Source organism: Bos indicus x Bos taurus, chromosome 2 (assembly GCF_003369695.1).
Source record: "Bos indicus x Bos taurus breed Angus x Brahman F1 hybrid chromosome 2, Bos_hybrid_MaternalHap_v2.0, whole genome shotgun sequence".
Lineage (NCBI taxonomy): Eukaryota > Metazoa > Chordata > Mammalia > Artiodactyla > Bovidae > Bos > Bos indicus x Bos taurus.
In genome coordinates, this window is record NC_040077.1 from 5,594,434 (window position 1) to 5,610,448 (window position 16,015).

At 41.5% G+C, this 16,015-nt stretch overlaps 1 protein-coding gene across 3 annotated transcripts in view; it reads right to left on the minus strand.

Annotated features, from left to right (window-relative positions):
* MFSD6 (major facilitator superfamily domain containing 6) overlaps positions 1 to 16,015 on the minus strand; it is an 89,243-nt gene that overhangs the window by 17,897 nt on the left and 55,331 nt on the right. For all 3 annotated transcript variants that reach the window (XM_027555271.1, XM_027555263.1, XM_027555279.1), the window contains one exon: positions 12,578 to 12,675. In XM_027555271.1, the coding sequence (XP_027411072.1) occupies positions 12,578 to 12,675 (98 nt within the window). The remainder of the gene's footprint in view (positions 1 to 12,577; positions 12,676 to 16,015) is intronic.

Consider the following 16,015-nt stretch of genomic DNA (forward strand, 5'->3'; position numbering starts at 1 on the left):
GGCAAAAACAGTGGAGTGGGTTGCCATGCTCTCCTCCAGGGGATCTTCCCAACCCAGGGATCAAACCCAGGTCTCCCACATTGCAGGCGGATTCTTTACCATCTAAGCCATCAGGGAAGCCCTTTATGTTACCAAATGGTAACAATGTATTTTTGCTATAATTCTATATCAAATATAATTCTAGCAGTTATTCTCTTAAATGTGAAGGCTTGGACACACACAAAATCTTTCAATAATAAAGAGTTTGTTTTCTTTCCTTTTTTTCCCAGTCCTAAGGCAATGGCACCCGACTCCAGTACTCTTGCCTGGAAAATCCCATGGGCGGAGGAGCCCGGTAGGCGGCAGTCCATGGGGTCACGAAGAGTCAGACATGACTGAGCAACTTCACTTTCACTTTTCACTTTCATGCATTGGAGAAGGAAATGGCAACCCACTCCAGTGTTCTTGCCTGGAGAATCCCAGGGACGGGGGAGCCTGGTGGGCTGCCGTCTATGGGGTCGCAGAGTCGGACACGACTGAAGCGACTTAGCAGCAGCAGCAGCAGCAGCAGTGTGTATACTGGCAACCCACTCCAGTGTTCTTGCCTGGAGAATCCCAGGGATGGGGGAGCCTGGTGGGCTGCCGTCTATGGGGTCGCACAGAGTCGGACACGACTGAAGTGACTTAGCAGCAGCAGTAGCAAGGGCTTTCTAAAACTTTGAGTCTTTTAGGATAATTAAAGCATTTTCCAGCAGGATGACTGAAAATTAGGATACTTTTAAACTAAATTTGTTGGCTGGTATTAAGTGGCAGTTATAGAAAACTCTCTGTAGTTAGAATCCTAGAGTTTCCTTATTGCTTTTGGGGACTGATTAGATAATTGGAAACTACATTCTTTAAAGCAACTCAGGGCTTTAACTGAAGGGAAAAATAGTAAAGCATTTAGAGAAAAAATTTTCTCTGGTACTAAAAGCAGAAGAATGAAAGCAATTCTGTCTATATGCTCCAACATTTTCCAAGGTAGATGTAGAATTAAAATTGGTTCATCTGAAATACCTTATTTCAAAATATCATGTAAGTGGAAGAATCCATATTACTTCCAAGAACTAGCAAATCTAAATCCACAAGAGAGCATTCGGTTGATAACAACACCTTGTATACAAAAGACTATTGTGGAGTTGTAGTTCTTGTTCTTAAACTAATGCAGACTTCTAGTAATTCTATTAATAATCTGAAACACTTGCCAATATTTTTACTACACTTGTGTTCTAGTCCTCTAACTTTGAATCATAAAGCAATCTAAAAATCTAAAAAAAGAATCCATTTTCCATATTTGTAAAATTGTATTTTAGGTATAAAAAAACTTTCCTTTAAAATTTAAAGGGTAAGAGATATCATAAGCAGGAAAAAGAAAAGGTTTCTTATGTGCTTGCCTTTTTCTTAGATAACTATGAAAAGGAATAGGTGATTATTCTCTACATAATGAAATAAGCTAATGTATTCAGTGGCATGGGTAAATATGTTTATGCTAGAGTTACCCATTTTTAAACCTTGTAGTATGAGATAACTAAGTTGGTGGATCAAACAGGACAAATTAAAAGATGTTACCTCCCTGACTGATAATAGTAACAAAAGCACATGAACTGATTCTCCTTGCAATATGTATTACTCTTCCTTGACAACTCGTCATCAAACCACTGGTAACTTTGAGTGGCAATTCAACACCAACTCACATAACAGGTGCTTAATAAAGGTGTTTGGCAATTCAACACCATAGGTTAACTGACAACTAGTGATTCTCCAAGATCACACAGGTCATGGAAACTTAGCTTCTCAGCCTTTTCCCCTTCCCTGGGTCCCTCAGGATCACCTTCAAGGCTAACAGAAATTTAGAGATACTTTCACACCACCTGCTGCCAGGACCTTAGCTGTTTGTGAATACACTACATTTCAGTAACCTTGAACCACTGGAAAGAATTAAGATGAATGTTTAACTTTTCCCATTAATAATGATAATTTTTAAGTCTGTGGTGGCTTAGTGGTAAAGAACCTGCCTGCCAATGCAAGAGACGTGGGTTCAATCCCTGGGTCGGGAAGACTCCCTGGAGAAGGAAATGGCAATCCACTCCAGTATTCTTGCCTGGGAAGTCCCACGGACAGAGGAGCCTGGCGGGCTACATCCATGGGATCACAAAAAGAGTCGGACATGACTTAGTGACTAAACAACAACAACAATAATTTCCATTAATGTTATTACAGCAGCTTACTCTACCAGAACTGTGCTAAGTATTTTATATAGCATTATCTCATCTGTTGTTCTTAGTAACAGTTACCATTTTTTTCTTCATTTTCCAAAAGGGAAACCAAGGGACAGAGATTAAAGTGCCTTCTCCAAAGTGATACAGACATCAGGGTAGTGGAACAGAATTTGAAGCACTTCAGTGCTTAAGAAATAAACTGTACCTTCTCATAACTATTGAAAATATTCCATAATAGTGTGTGTTAGCCGCTCAGTCGTGTCCAACTCTTTGTGACCCTATGGACTGGACCCCGCCAGACTCCTCTGTCCATGGGGTTTTCCAGGCAAGAATATTGGAGTGGGTTGCCATTTCCTTCTCTTTATTATTCTATAATAAAGGTAATCATCTAATTTGAGAGGTTTTATTGATAATATCAAACATGCCCAACAACCTATCAATTTTTTTCAAGTATATTCTCACTACCTTCCTCTCTTCCCTTCTAAAAGTGCTCAGAGCACACATAATATCGAGTTTTTTATCTGCCCCAGAGAACTCCATACCTTATAATACTCAACATTCCCACCTGATTCTGCCACATGAAGTTCAAGATTGTTCAGTCTTGGCTCACAAACATGCTCTATTACAATGCATGGCAGGTATGAACAAGAAAAAAAATCCTTCTTCCCAAGTAGACAGCTGCTCTTTGTACAATGCTGCTTGGCTTGGGGAAATCACATCATAATGGCAGGGAGGGGTGAGAACTGACAAAGCACTGGGGAACTAGGGTGGTTTTGTTTTTCTTGCTCTGTCACTGACATGCGCTTACTCAACAAAACAGACACATCCCTTTAGCACTGGCACACTAGATCACCTGTGACAAACCTTTTCCATGCACGGACCAAAGCAGACATTTCAATTAGTTCACTGGACCATTCAAACGTTGAGATTAAAAGACGTTTCTGAGAGATCAACGTGGTGAAAATCAGTAAGAGACTCTTCTTCAAAAAACAACACATGAAAAAGAAAAACCAAACAGAACCTCCATTGGGCAGGCAATAAAAAAAGGAGTCAGTACTGGTTACGGCCGTGCTGCTGTGGTGAGAGACAGGCCTCGGAGCCTTAGTGGTCTCACCCACTGCGCGGTTTCTTGCCTTGCTCACGTCAAGTCCAGTGGGCAAGGAGCCCCTCAGGGCCCCGAGGCGGGCTCACTGCTGCGCTCCACACACGGGCACCTGGGCAGCAGTGCCCGGTGGAGGAGGGAGGAGAAGATGACACGGGGAAGCCTTTAGAGGGGGTTTACAAGCGACACGTCATTCCTGCTTACTACCAGTCAGTCATCTGCTCATACCTAACTGCTAGGGAGACAGGCAGGTGGAGTCCAGCATGTGTCTATGAAGAAAGGGACACAGCAGGTAAACAGCAAGCCAGTCTCTCTGCCGAAGTCAGGGCCACCAACAGCAAGGGACCTTCCAAAGAGAGAAGAGGACCCCACCAAGAACAGTGGTCCTAGCAGAAGCTTCAAGAACCTTCTGCGTCTTACATGAAGGTAACTTTATGAATGGCAGGCGACAATCGATGCTCCCAAGCCCACCAACATACTTAAGAAACCGCTGCAAGAATCTGCTTCATTTATTCCTTCACGAGCACTTACCGAGCAGCCAGACTAGGTGCCAGAGGCCCTGCTCTGCACTGAGACTGTGGCGATACACAGAACATATCTCTAAGCACTACAGAGCTTACAGTCTCGCGGATGGAAGGGGATAGGATGCACTTGAAGGAGGAGCTGACCGAGCTCCCTGAGGAGAATGAACAGGCTAGGGCCTGGCTCAGGGCTTCACACACACTGGCAACTGAGCAAAAGAGCTGGAATGAAACTCAGCAGGCAGTGGCCTGCGGGCTGGGATATGAGGAAAAAGCATTTGTGGAAAAAAGGTACCCTGGGTAAGGATGGAGAAAACTAACTCCCATGTGTGAGTGAAAGTGGAAAGCAGAAATGAAGCTTCTATAAACTTCACTTTGCAAAAAAAAAAAAAAAAAAGACTTATAAGTTGCTTTTAAAAAAAAAAAAAAGGGTCTGTAGTTAATACACCAATGTTTTGGGGGCCTTTGTGAATTTTACATGCTGGCATAATAACCTTGCGTGTGTGCTAAGTTGCTTCAGTCATGTCCGATTCTTGGTGACCCCACGCACTATAGCCCAGGCTCCTCTGTCCATAGGATTCTCCGGGCAAGAGTACTGGAGTGGGATAGCATGCCCTTCTCCGGGGGATCTTCATGACCCAGGAATCAAACTCGAGTCTCTTACCTTTCCTGCATTGGCAAGCAGGTACTAAATCACTAGCGCCACCTGGGAAGTTATTATACCCTTCAGCTCAGATCAGTTCAGTCGCTCAGTCCTGTCTGACTCTTTGCGACCCCATGAACCACAGCACGCCAGGCCTCCCTGTCCATCACCAACTGCCAGAGTTTACCCAAACTCATGTCCATTGAATCCGTGATGCCATCCTATCATCTCACCCTCTGTCATCCCCTTCTCCTGCTCTCAATCTCTCCCAGCATCAGGGTTGTTTCAAATGAGTCAGCTCTTTGCATCAGGTGGCCAAAGTATTGGAGTTTCAGCTCAGCATCAGTCCTTCCAATGAATACCCAGGACCGATCTCCTTTAGGATGAACTGGTTGGATCTCCTTGCAGTCCAAGGGACTCTCAAGAGTCTTCTCCAACACCACAGTTCAAAAGCATCAATTCTTTGGTGCTCAGCTTTCTTTATAGTCCAACTGTCACATCCATAAGTGACGACTGGAAAAACCATAGCCTTGACTAGACGGACCTCTGTCAGCAAAGTAATGTCTCTGCTTTTTAATATGCTGTCTAGGTTGGTCATAACTTTCCTTCCAAGGAGTAAGCGTCTTTTAATTTCATGGCTGCAGTCACCATCTGCAGTGATTTTAGAGCCCCAAAAATAAAGTCAGCCACTATTGCCACTGTTTCCCCATCTATTTGCCATGAAGTGATTGGGACCAGATGCCATGATCTTAGTTTTCTGAATGTTGAGCTTTAAGCCAACTTTTTACTCTCCTCTTTCACTTTCATCAAGAGGCTCTTTAGTTCCTCTTCACTTTCTGCCATAAGGGTGGTGTCATCTGCATATCTGAGGTTATTGATATTTCTCCTGGCAATCTTGATTCCAGCTTGTACTTCTTCCAGCCCAGCATTTCTCATGATGTACTCTGCATATAAGTTGAATAAGCAGGGTGACAATATATAGCCTTGACATACTCCTTTTCCTATTTGGAACCAGTCTGTTGTTCCATGTCCAGTTCTAACTGTTGCTTCCGGACCTGCATACAGGTTTCTCAAGAGGCAGGTCAGGTGGTCTGGTATTTCCATCTCTTGAAGAATGTTCCATAGTTTATTGTGATCCACACAGTCAAAGGCTTTGGCATAGTCAATAAAGCAGAAATAGATGTTTTTCTGGAACTCTCTTGCTTTTTCCATGATCCAGTGGATGTTGGCAATTTGATCTCTGGTTCCTCTGCCTTTTCTAACACCAGCTTGAACATCTGGAAGTTCATGGTTCATGTATTGCTGAAGCCTGGCTTGGAGAATTTTGAACATTACTTTACCAGCGTGTGAGATGAGTGCAACTGTGTGGTAGTTTGAGCATTCTTTGGCATTGCCTTTCTTTGGGATTGGAAAGAAAACTGACCTTTTCCAGTCCTGTGGCCACTGCTGAGTTTTCCAAATTTGCTGACATATTGAGTGCAGCACTTTCACAGCATCATCTTTTAGGATTTGAAATAGCTCAACTGGAATTCCATCACCTCCACTAGCTTTGTTCGTAGTGATGCTTTCTAAGGCCCACTTGACTTCACATTCCAGGATGTCTGGCTCTAGGTGAGTGATCACACCATCGTGATTAACTGGGTCATGAAGATCTTTTTTGTACAGTTCTTCTGTGTATTCTTGCCACCTCTTCTTGATATCTTCTGCTTCTGTTAGGTCCATACCATTTCTGTCCTTTATTGAGCCCATCTTTGCCTTAAATGTTTCCTAGTATCTCTGATTTTCTTATTTTTTAATTTTTTTTTTTAATTAAAAAAATTTTTAATTTTATTTTTAAACTTTACAATATTGTATTAGTTTTGCCAAATATCGAAATGAATCCGCCACAGGTATACATGTGTTCCCCATCCTGAACCCTCCTCCCTCCCCATACCTTCCCTCTGGGTCGTCCCAGTGCACCAGCCCCAAGCATCCAGTATCGTGCATCGAACCTGGACTGGCGACTCGTTTCATACATGATATTATACATGTTTCAATGCCATTCTCCCAAATCTCCCCACCCTCTCCCTCTCCCAGAGTCCACAAGACTGATCTATATATCAGTGTCTCTTTTGCTGTCTCGTACACAGGGTTATTGTTACTATCTTTCTAAATTCCATATATATGTGTTAGTATACTGTATTGGTGTTTTTCTTTCTGGCTTACTTCACTCTGTATAATAGGCTCCAGTTTCATTCATCTCATTAGAACCGATTCAAATGTATTCTTTTTAATGGCTGAGTAATACTCCATTGTGTATATGTACCACTGCTTTCTTATCCATTCATCTGCTGATAATCTCTAGTCTTTCTTGTTTTATTGTTTTCCTGTATTTCTTTGCATGGATCACTGAATAAGGCTTTCTTATCTCTCCTTGCTATTCTTTGGAAGTCTGCATTCAGATGGGTATGTCTTTCCTTTTCTCCTTTGCTTTTCACTTCTCTTCTTTTCACGCTTGGCATATCTTGAAACAAGTTTGAGAAGCCTGCCAGCACACACTGCTGTGTGTAAGGTCGAGACTGAAAAGCACTATGTCCCAGTTGTTCAGTGTCTCCTCATAGCAGCCTCCCAGAAGAACTTCTTTATTGCAGAGCTTGTAAACATTTCACTTCCCCGAAGATAACTTTAAAAACCCGTTCACTGACTAGTCACTTATGGCAAGGCTTTAATGCATAGTCGCAATTTAACTTTTTAGAGTAGGATTTTCTAAATTATATTTCTCCTGGTCCTAATTTTTATGATAATTCTTTGTTTTACTTTATTGCATATTATTTAACATTTATTGAAAGCTAACTATGTGCCAGGTAATATGCTAAATACTTTGCATAAATTAATTTATTTAACACTCATTTCAGCCTGATCTGTGGCACAAAAGTCTAAGAGGCTTAGAGTGAGTGATTAAGCAGTTTGTGTAAAGGACACAGACCTACAGGTAGGGGAGCTGGCAAGATGATCTAATTCAAGCACTGTATGGTTTCCAGATTATTGCATATTTTGGTATGCTGTCTCAAATAATATACAGGACAATGTAGGAGCATAAATAAGTAAATAATTAAGACGCACTGATGTTTTTAGAAAGACGCAGTGGATGGCAGGATGGCATCCTAGGGGAAAAGCTATCATATTAAAGATTCAACTTTTAAATTTAGTTTTCAGCTTTTCTTCCCATATTTGTAAGTCTCTGAGACAGAACCTCCTGTATTATTCAAAAGCTTTAATAATTAGAAAACATCAACTACATTTCATCTCTCAGGGGACTGTGAAACCAGAAAAAAAGCATTTATAGTATGTCTTCCTATGACCATGTCTCTTTGAAGAATTCAAAAAGCATAAGATGTGGTCTTTGCTCTTAAGGGTTAAAACCAAGTCAGGAAGTAATATTTGTTCCATAAAATAACTGGGTAACAAGTAAGTGCTAAACTGTAACACAGTCCCTAAGTTTGAGAACAGTTCAGAAAAGGAAGAGCTAAATGTCAGATGCAATTTGCCAGCAAAGCATTCTTGGGGCAGGAGATATTTAAATTCTAAAGGGACAAAATAATGTCTATTTTGAAGATGTTATGTATTAATAAGAACTTTCAGTAACTGTAAAGCATGGGCACGATAAAGAATAAAACTGCTCTGTTACAATTTATAAGATTCTTTTGATTAAAAATTCACAGTAACATCAATGACCTCCGTATGTCAGTCTACCCACTGAAATATCAAGAGCATTCTGTATATATTATGTATTCATGTGACAAGCTACTTGTGTTTCAAGAGTTAAGTCAGACAGAAAATTTCCAATATGGATGATAGCAGCCTAGAATCACAGCTAGAATTTCCACTGTCAGATAAGGACCACATAGCTAATATTTCATAATTCCGCACTCTACCAGAACATGAGAGGAGAGGAAACGTGATTCTCACTTGGCTGAGCAGGCATACTAAACAAGAAGGTAAAGCTTCATGAATGTCAGTTCAAGCCTTCCTACTGGTGACATTAAAAAACTATCTTCTATCAAAATCTTAACCCACATCTTACTGATCAAGCGTCCTGCAGACGAGGAACCAACACAGACCTCATTTTCACAGTTCAGTGCTTGAGCCATTAAGGTGAGCACCACAGAAGGACCTCTTCAGTTACAGCAGTCCTGGTCTGGCCTTCTTCTCCTTAAATACATTTTAATAGCAAGAATAATTTGGATCACATGCATCTCTAAGTCTTGCAAGGGTTTATAACTAATACCCACATAAAAATGAGCATAACAAATCTGACCTTGATTTTTTTTTTGACCTTGATTTTTATCAAAAGTGTATACTCCTGCTCACAATCAAGAATATATTTAAATGCTTCTCATACAGAAGGAGAAAAACCTATGGGTTTTGAAAATGAGATCTTTAAATAAATATAAACTATCCCACCCCTTCCACTGCAACCAGCAATGCTCTGAGGCACTTAGACTCACCATCTCTTTTTAAATTAAATTACAGGCTCCTTACCACCGACTACCAGTTGGTAAAGAATTGGCCTGCAATGCAGGAGACCTGGGTTCCATCCCTGGGTCAGGAAGAGTCCCCTTGAGAAAGAAATGGCAACCCACTCCAGTATTCTTGCCTGGAGAATCCCATGGACAGAGGAGCCTGGCAGGCGACAGTCCATGGGGTCAGAGAGTCTAACATGACTTAGCTACTAAACCACCACAGGCTCTTTATGAGTAGAAAATGTATCTTTCTGCTGCTTTACATGGTAGCACCAGTTGCCTACTGAACAACACATTTGCTGCAAGAGACACTGGCTACTATATGTAAGAAAGAGCAGGGAAAAGAAACATGCTCGTGATCCCCAACAGTGTCCAACAGTCTTACCTCTATCCCCAGATAGTTACCCACATGGCCTCTTTCCTAGGGGCCTAGAGGAGAAGAAATATGCTTTATCCCCATCCCATCTGCCAATTATTACCAGCATGGCCTGAGGAACCAAATGCTAAGATGATGATAAACAGCTTCCAGGAATGTGGAATAACAAGGCATCCTCCATCAGTTACAGGCAGCCCCAAAAAGGAAGAGAGGAGCAGCCCGAGATATGGGTTCAAGCATACCCCTTGTCTCTGCCCCTTTGGTTGCTCAGAGGGTGCTGGTTCTCATGGTGTTTGCGGAACGAGGCAAGGGGTGAGAGGGACGATGAGGAGCCAGCCCTCGCCTCTTTTTTTTTAAGAAGACCCTCTCGTGTGGCTCGGGGGAAGAATTAAAGAGTGCAAGTGCTGTCGTGAGTATTAGGGTGAAAGCCAACCTCCCCCACCCCACCCTCCCCTCCTATGGCTGGGTCTTTGGAAACTGTCAGGTAGCAGTTCCTGCCACGGGGTTACGGGGCATCTATCGTGACAGCGGGCTTGGCCTGTAATTAAATCGTTCCTGCTTTGTCATCATTTCTTGTCTGACTGCATCACCATTAGAGCTGCCTAAAGCACCAGGACTTGACAGTCATTTGGACAAGCCTTGCAAATATGCAAGAATCCAGACTGGAAAACAACCCTGTTCACTCAGAAGTGTGTTCCTAAAACGCAGGATTTACTCCACATAGATAATCCACTGTTTTCCGTGGCAGGCACGGGTCAAAGGCAAGGGAGACTGTGGTGTACAGCCAAAACACTCAGGCCTCACTTCCGCCAGGGGATGGACCCGTCCCCTCCAGGCTTAGACACAGAGAGCACTGTGGAGCCAGTCCCAGAGCCCTGTTAGATGAGGAGGCTCTTTGTATTTACAGATTCCCCCTTTTTACTTACTTCAGATCAGTAACTAGGTCTCTGCTGGCACAAGGTGAAATAAAATCAAACACAGAGGTATAAACTGCAGCCTGCCACAGGAGGCAGGGTGACCTGGAAATTTATATTTCCAGGTAGGAAATATAAATATAGCCGGAGAGGCATGTATGTACAATTTATAAAACCACGTCCTGGGTCAGCAGCTGAGGACGACAAACCCACCGAGCCCTCGCCAGGGTCTCCCACTCGGGTTCCCGGGAGGCTAGTCTGCTCCGCACAGACTGCTTCGGCAGGGGGCTCTGCTCTAAGCCAGCATCTCCACTTCTCTTTAGGTCCCTGGCTGGAGTCCTAGTCCCCCTTCAACATCCTGCTCACCTATGATCTCCTTGGGGAATCTTTTAACAATATCTCCATCCTCCCACTCTCTGCTTCACAAAGCTGATCATTCCCTCTCTGCAGCATCTCTGGTACCTGGCACATTGCTCCTGATCCATCTAACACACAGGGTAGCAGGCATGTGTTTACACAACTGCCTTCCAGAACAGTTGGCGAGACCTTGAGGGCTAAGTTAATACATTGTTTTTTAATTCCATTCCTAGCACCCGGCATCCTGCTTGACTTGTGGTGGCTGTTAAACATTTCTTTGATAAATTAACAGGAGAAAAAGTGTCTCGATTCACAACAGCATTTGTTTTCTTCCCTCTTACAAAATTCTTGTTATAAATATCTTCTTTAATCATAAAAAAAAAAAAAACTTCTCTCATTAGCTCTATTTTCTTAAGTCACTAACGCAAACCATCTTTTTTCATCTAATTCATATTAAATTAAAAGGAGAGAAAAAAGTACATGCATGTATTATTATGACAGGTATACTGGGTTTTTTTGTTTGTTTGTTTCATTTCTTAGATAAGGGTCTGCACCTGATATCATACCAATAAATAAAGTAGTTAAACCAGGTGCACATCCTCCTCATAGAACAGAGTAGGAATTAGAGGTGGAATTCCTAAGAACTGTGTTGCATATATCTTGTTATCATTGCACATTTCTTTCCTGCATTTCATATTTTGTGCTTTTTCTTATATGACAGAACACTGAGATGTATGCTCCACCTTAAGACTCTTCAAGAGTTCTCATGATTACAAACAATTTCTTACAAGACCAAATTTCCATTTTTTATATATATATATATATTTATAAATAGAATCTGTTTTCATCATTTATACCACTGCATCAGACCTGTGAAAAACATCTTTAAAGTGTGTACATACTTGAATTTTATAATTATCATATGACTATAAATTATGTCTCCTTTCAATTCGGATAATTTTTTTTTCTTGAAACGATGGCATTTGATGAATGACCTTGCATTTTGTACATTTCAGTTAGATATATAATTGTGAATCTTTCATCTTCTATATTATGATAGAGAATTATGTTGATGGTACTGTATTTGTATCTTCAGGGTTACGGAAAATGATAACAGCAATCAATAAAGCTAATGAAATTGTATATAGTCACAGATTATTTGGTACAATTAATGATTTAGGAGCCTGGGAGGTCCCAGAAGACCTAAATTCCAATGATGTTGTCCTGAACCTTTATTTTAATCATAATACCAATCACCAAATGGAACAGCCAAGCTGCTAACAGAGCTTCTCAGGATACAGTCTGGCTTATATAGAGCTAATGAATAGAAATCTATGTTTTCACTGTTCTTAAACCACATGGCAAGAAACTTTTTTCAAAGTTACATGTTTCAGGGAAACAGTCTAGTGAAGCAAAGAGAAGAGCTTAGGTCAGGATATTTGAGCAAAGATTTTAAAGGTTCACAGGAAAACAACAGTCTGACTGTAAAGCTTTAGTTACAAATCACTAGCTGTGATCAAAGTAACTGAAGAAATAAAATAATTATGGCAAACATTTTTATCAATTAGTTAACTGACAAAAACACCAAAATCTTTAAAACATAAATCCTCTTATATTTAAAACCACCTTTGGATGTGCACACCTCACAATTGTATGTAAGAGTTTATTGCAGAGTTCCTCTTTCTTTGTTGAATCACAGGGTGTGGGAAATAGTCCAGCTTTGTTTGGCTTGACAAACACAGAACACTCAGAGGAACTGAAGAGCCAGTCCCGCTGATGTCACCTCTTCCTTCACAACCATTTCAAACTCATATAAAACAGTGTGTCTGTCCTTCCTTTGTAGAGTCAGATGCTGAAGGCCACTGAACTTTCATGCAGTCATAACTCAGGTAGAAAAATAATCCTAACTCCAACTATTAACTTACCTTGAAGAACTTCCATGGGCAGAACAGTCCAGGCGTTTTCCAGGTAGGAAATATAAATATAGCGAGCTGTATTACAGGCCAGACCAATGTACAGAACCCTAAAAAAAAAAAAAAAAGAGTCACTAGTAGAAATACAAAACATGCAAACATCAACTCCTTTTCCCCCTGCCCAGAATATCCCTGATCCAACAGATGGCTTTCCAAATTCAGGAGTGGAGAAACTAAAGGACAATTAAATGCAACCATGAACTCTTAGGAATAAGAAGACTGCTTCTAACATATCTGCTCTCAGCCTTTTCAAAATGCTTGTTAATATAAAAGCAAACGTCGCCCTTCCTGAAACTTAATTAGTCACAGAGATGATGCTTTTTTAAGATAGTCTGGGCACACTGCCATCTGTAATGACATTGCTGGCTTCCTTCCAGGTGGCTGTAGGGTAAATATGCCTAGGATTGTAACTACCTCACTATGATGGGGAAGGACAGGATAAAAATGAGAACGTATGAACATGTGGCCTCACTTGCAATACACAAGACACCGAGTAGCTTCACAAGGAGACTCTCAAGGTCATTGAAAACTATCCTCCAGTGATGAATAATAAACTACTTGGAAATCAAATACTTTTTTCCTATGAGTTCAATTGATACAAGTTCATTATTTTTAAAAAATCCATGATATCGCATGCTTATGAAATTGATAAATGCATATCAGCCTCTAGCTTTCACCCTCACAATCACCGCCACCAAAATTACAAGTGAAAACACGATGAACAAAAGCCTCAAGTGGTGAATCCAAGCACAAGGTTCCGATCTCTCTCTTCTGAGCCAGTTGGGCTGGTTTAGACGCACACGGCGGCTTCTTCTCTCTACAGAATACAGCCTGGGGGGTTTCCTTCTATTGGTTGTTTTCCATTTCTTGGGTAATTTCCAAGCTTAATACTTTTCTTGTTTTCTAAATCCAAGTGAATGAAAAGTAGAAGGTAAAAGAAGGAAACCAATCTGACGGTCAGCAGTTATTTTCCTAATTTTGCTCGACCATGTTTTTATACCAAAATCATTCCTATAAACAATGTTCTCTTTTTCCAACACTGGATTAAGGAAAGGAAATGCTCGGAGCTATCCAGCTGGCGTTAACGGCAAATATGTGCAGAAGATGGGGGAAGGCAACAAAAGGGCTGAGGTGGTGGCAGGGGCTAGCAAACGGGTATCAGGCACGATTTGGGAGATCTTCAACGGTGAACTGGCCGGGTTATCATAACCTTTGGATTCTGTGTTCTTCTTATTTGTATGCTTTGAGGGAAAAAGTATGTCTCAAACCTGTGTGATAAAAAGTCAGCCGAGCAAACTTGCTATAAATCCGTCAACCAGGGCCCTTCTGCTAGGAAATAACAAAAAATCCACAGGCGATTAAAATGTAAAGTGCACTATACAAAAAACAAGGTACACAAATGTTTCCTTCCAGGTTCTAAGGCAGCCCTGATGTGGACATCAGCTTCACCTCACTCACGCTCAGCAAACACGCTCTATAAAGGGCCATACAGTAAACATGCTTCCAGATCTTCTGCAACTACTCAACTCTGCCTTTGTGGCGTGAAAGCAACCATAGACAAAACGTAAATGAATGAGCATCGATGGCTGTGTTCCAGTACAGATTGAATTAGGAACACTGAAATTTAAATTTCATGTCATTTTCATGTATTGCAAAATAGAAGTTTTTTTTTTTTTCAACCATCTGAAAGGGTAGAAACAATTCTTAGTTCCTGGACCCTACCAAATAGGCAGCAGGCCAGATCTGGCCCCTGGGTCACAGCTAGCCAACCTCTGACCTAGCTCATTAGTTCTGATTAACTTTGTACATCAGAGCTACTTGGGCAGGTGTTAACAACTACAGATGTCAAGGCCCATACCACTCTCAATTAGGCTGAACCCAGGCTCTGTGCTTTTAAAAGCTCCCCCGGTTATTCAGATACTAAGCTAAAGATGGAGAACCACTGATCTGGCCCTTTCCAGGAAGCTCCCAGTAATTCTTGCCCATAATCCCATCATGAAATATTGGGCAATACATCTTCCTCGTGTTCTTATTGCCTGTGCGTGGTAACTTGCTTCAGTTCTGTCTGACTCTTTGCGACCCCATGGACTGTAGCCCACCAGGCTCCTCTGTGCATGGGATTCTCCAGGCAAGGATCCTGGAGTGGGCTGCCATTTCCTTTTCCAGGGGATCTTTCTGACCCAGGGATTGAACCTGTGTCTCTTATGTCATATTGCCTGTCCTGAAGCTTTCTTTTGAGCCCACTTTTGAATCAGTTACCACGACAACCACTATTCAATCCAGGCCACGGTCCATAGGTCTTGGCTCCAAGTAACCCAGAATTGACTGGCCCAGTTTGAGAGGCAGACTGTGCTATACTTCAAACCTCTGCCCATGTGGAATTCAGTCGAATCTGTAACTTTTGGGAGCCTTAGGTCTCAGATTACCACCAACAAACCCAGGGGATACAAGTTGATACATCCTTCTTTTCCACACTGCTAATCTCATAACTGATAGTCCTTCAGGACCAAACATGTGCCTTAAAGGAAAAACACAAAGTAAGTATCCAGGGCAAGTTACTTCATGTCTCAGAGCCTCAGTTTCCTTATATATCAAGTAGACAGTAACATCAGCTCTGCAGGCTCATTGTGATCATTACAACACAGTGAGTTGCCCATGATAAGCACTCAGTAAAAGGTGTTATTATTACTAGTCTTATTAAAGAATAGTATCCAAGTATCTATTTTTCTGATAAAACTTTGATCCCAGAATTCCAAAAGAGAGTGTGGAGCTTTCCTTCCTTACCAACCATTCTGGGGAAGCCAATGGCTTCAAAAAATCATCAAAGGTAAAAGGATAAGCAGAAAGGAAGACGGCATTTTGGTCTATGAAAAGAGAAAGTAGTAGATACATATTTATTGAATAATCAGTGAAAAGTACTGCAGCAAGCTAAGAATCTCTCTACTATCTGAATGGGATATTTAAACTGAGACATTATTCACTGACTTTTGTGCTGATTGTGTCATCTCTAAAATGCATATGTTGAAATTCTAAGTTCTAAACCCTAGGATCTCAGAGTATGGATATGAAAGAAGGACCTTTAAAGAGGTAATTAAGGTAAGATGATGTAACATCAGTTCAGTCTCTCAGTCGTGTCCGACTCTTTGCAACCCCACAGACTGCAGCACACCAGGCTTCCCTGTCCATCACCAACTCCCAGAGCTTGCTCAAACCCATGTCCATTGAGTCGGTGATGCCATCCAACCATTTCATTCTCTGTCGTCCCCTTCTCCTCCCTCCCTCAATCTTTCCTAGCATCAGGGTCTTTTCAAACGAGTCAGTTCTTCACATCAAGTGGCCAAAGTATTGGAGTTTCAGCTTCAGCATCAGTCCTTCCAATGAATACTCAGG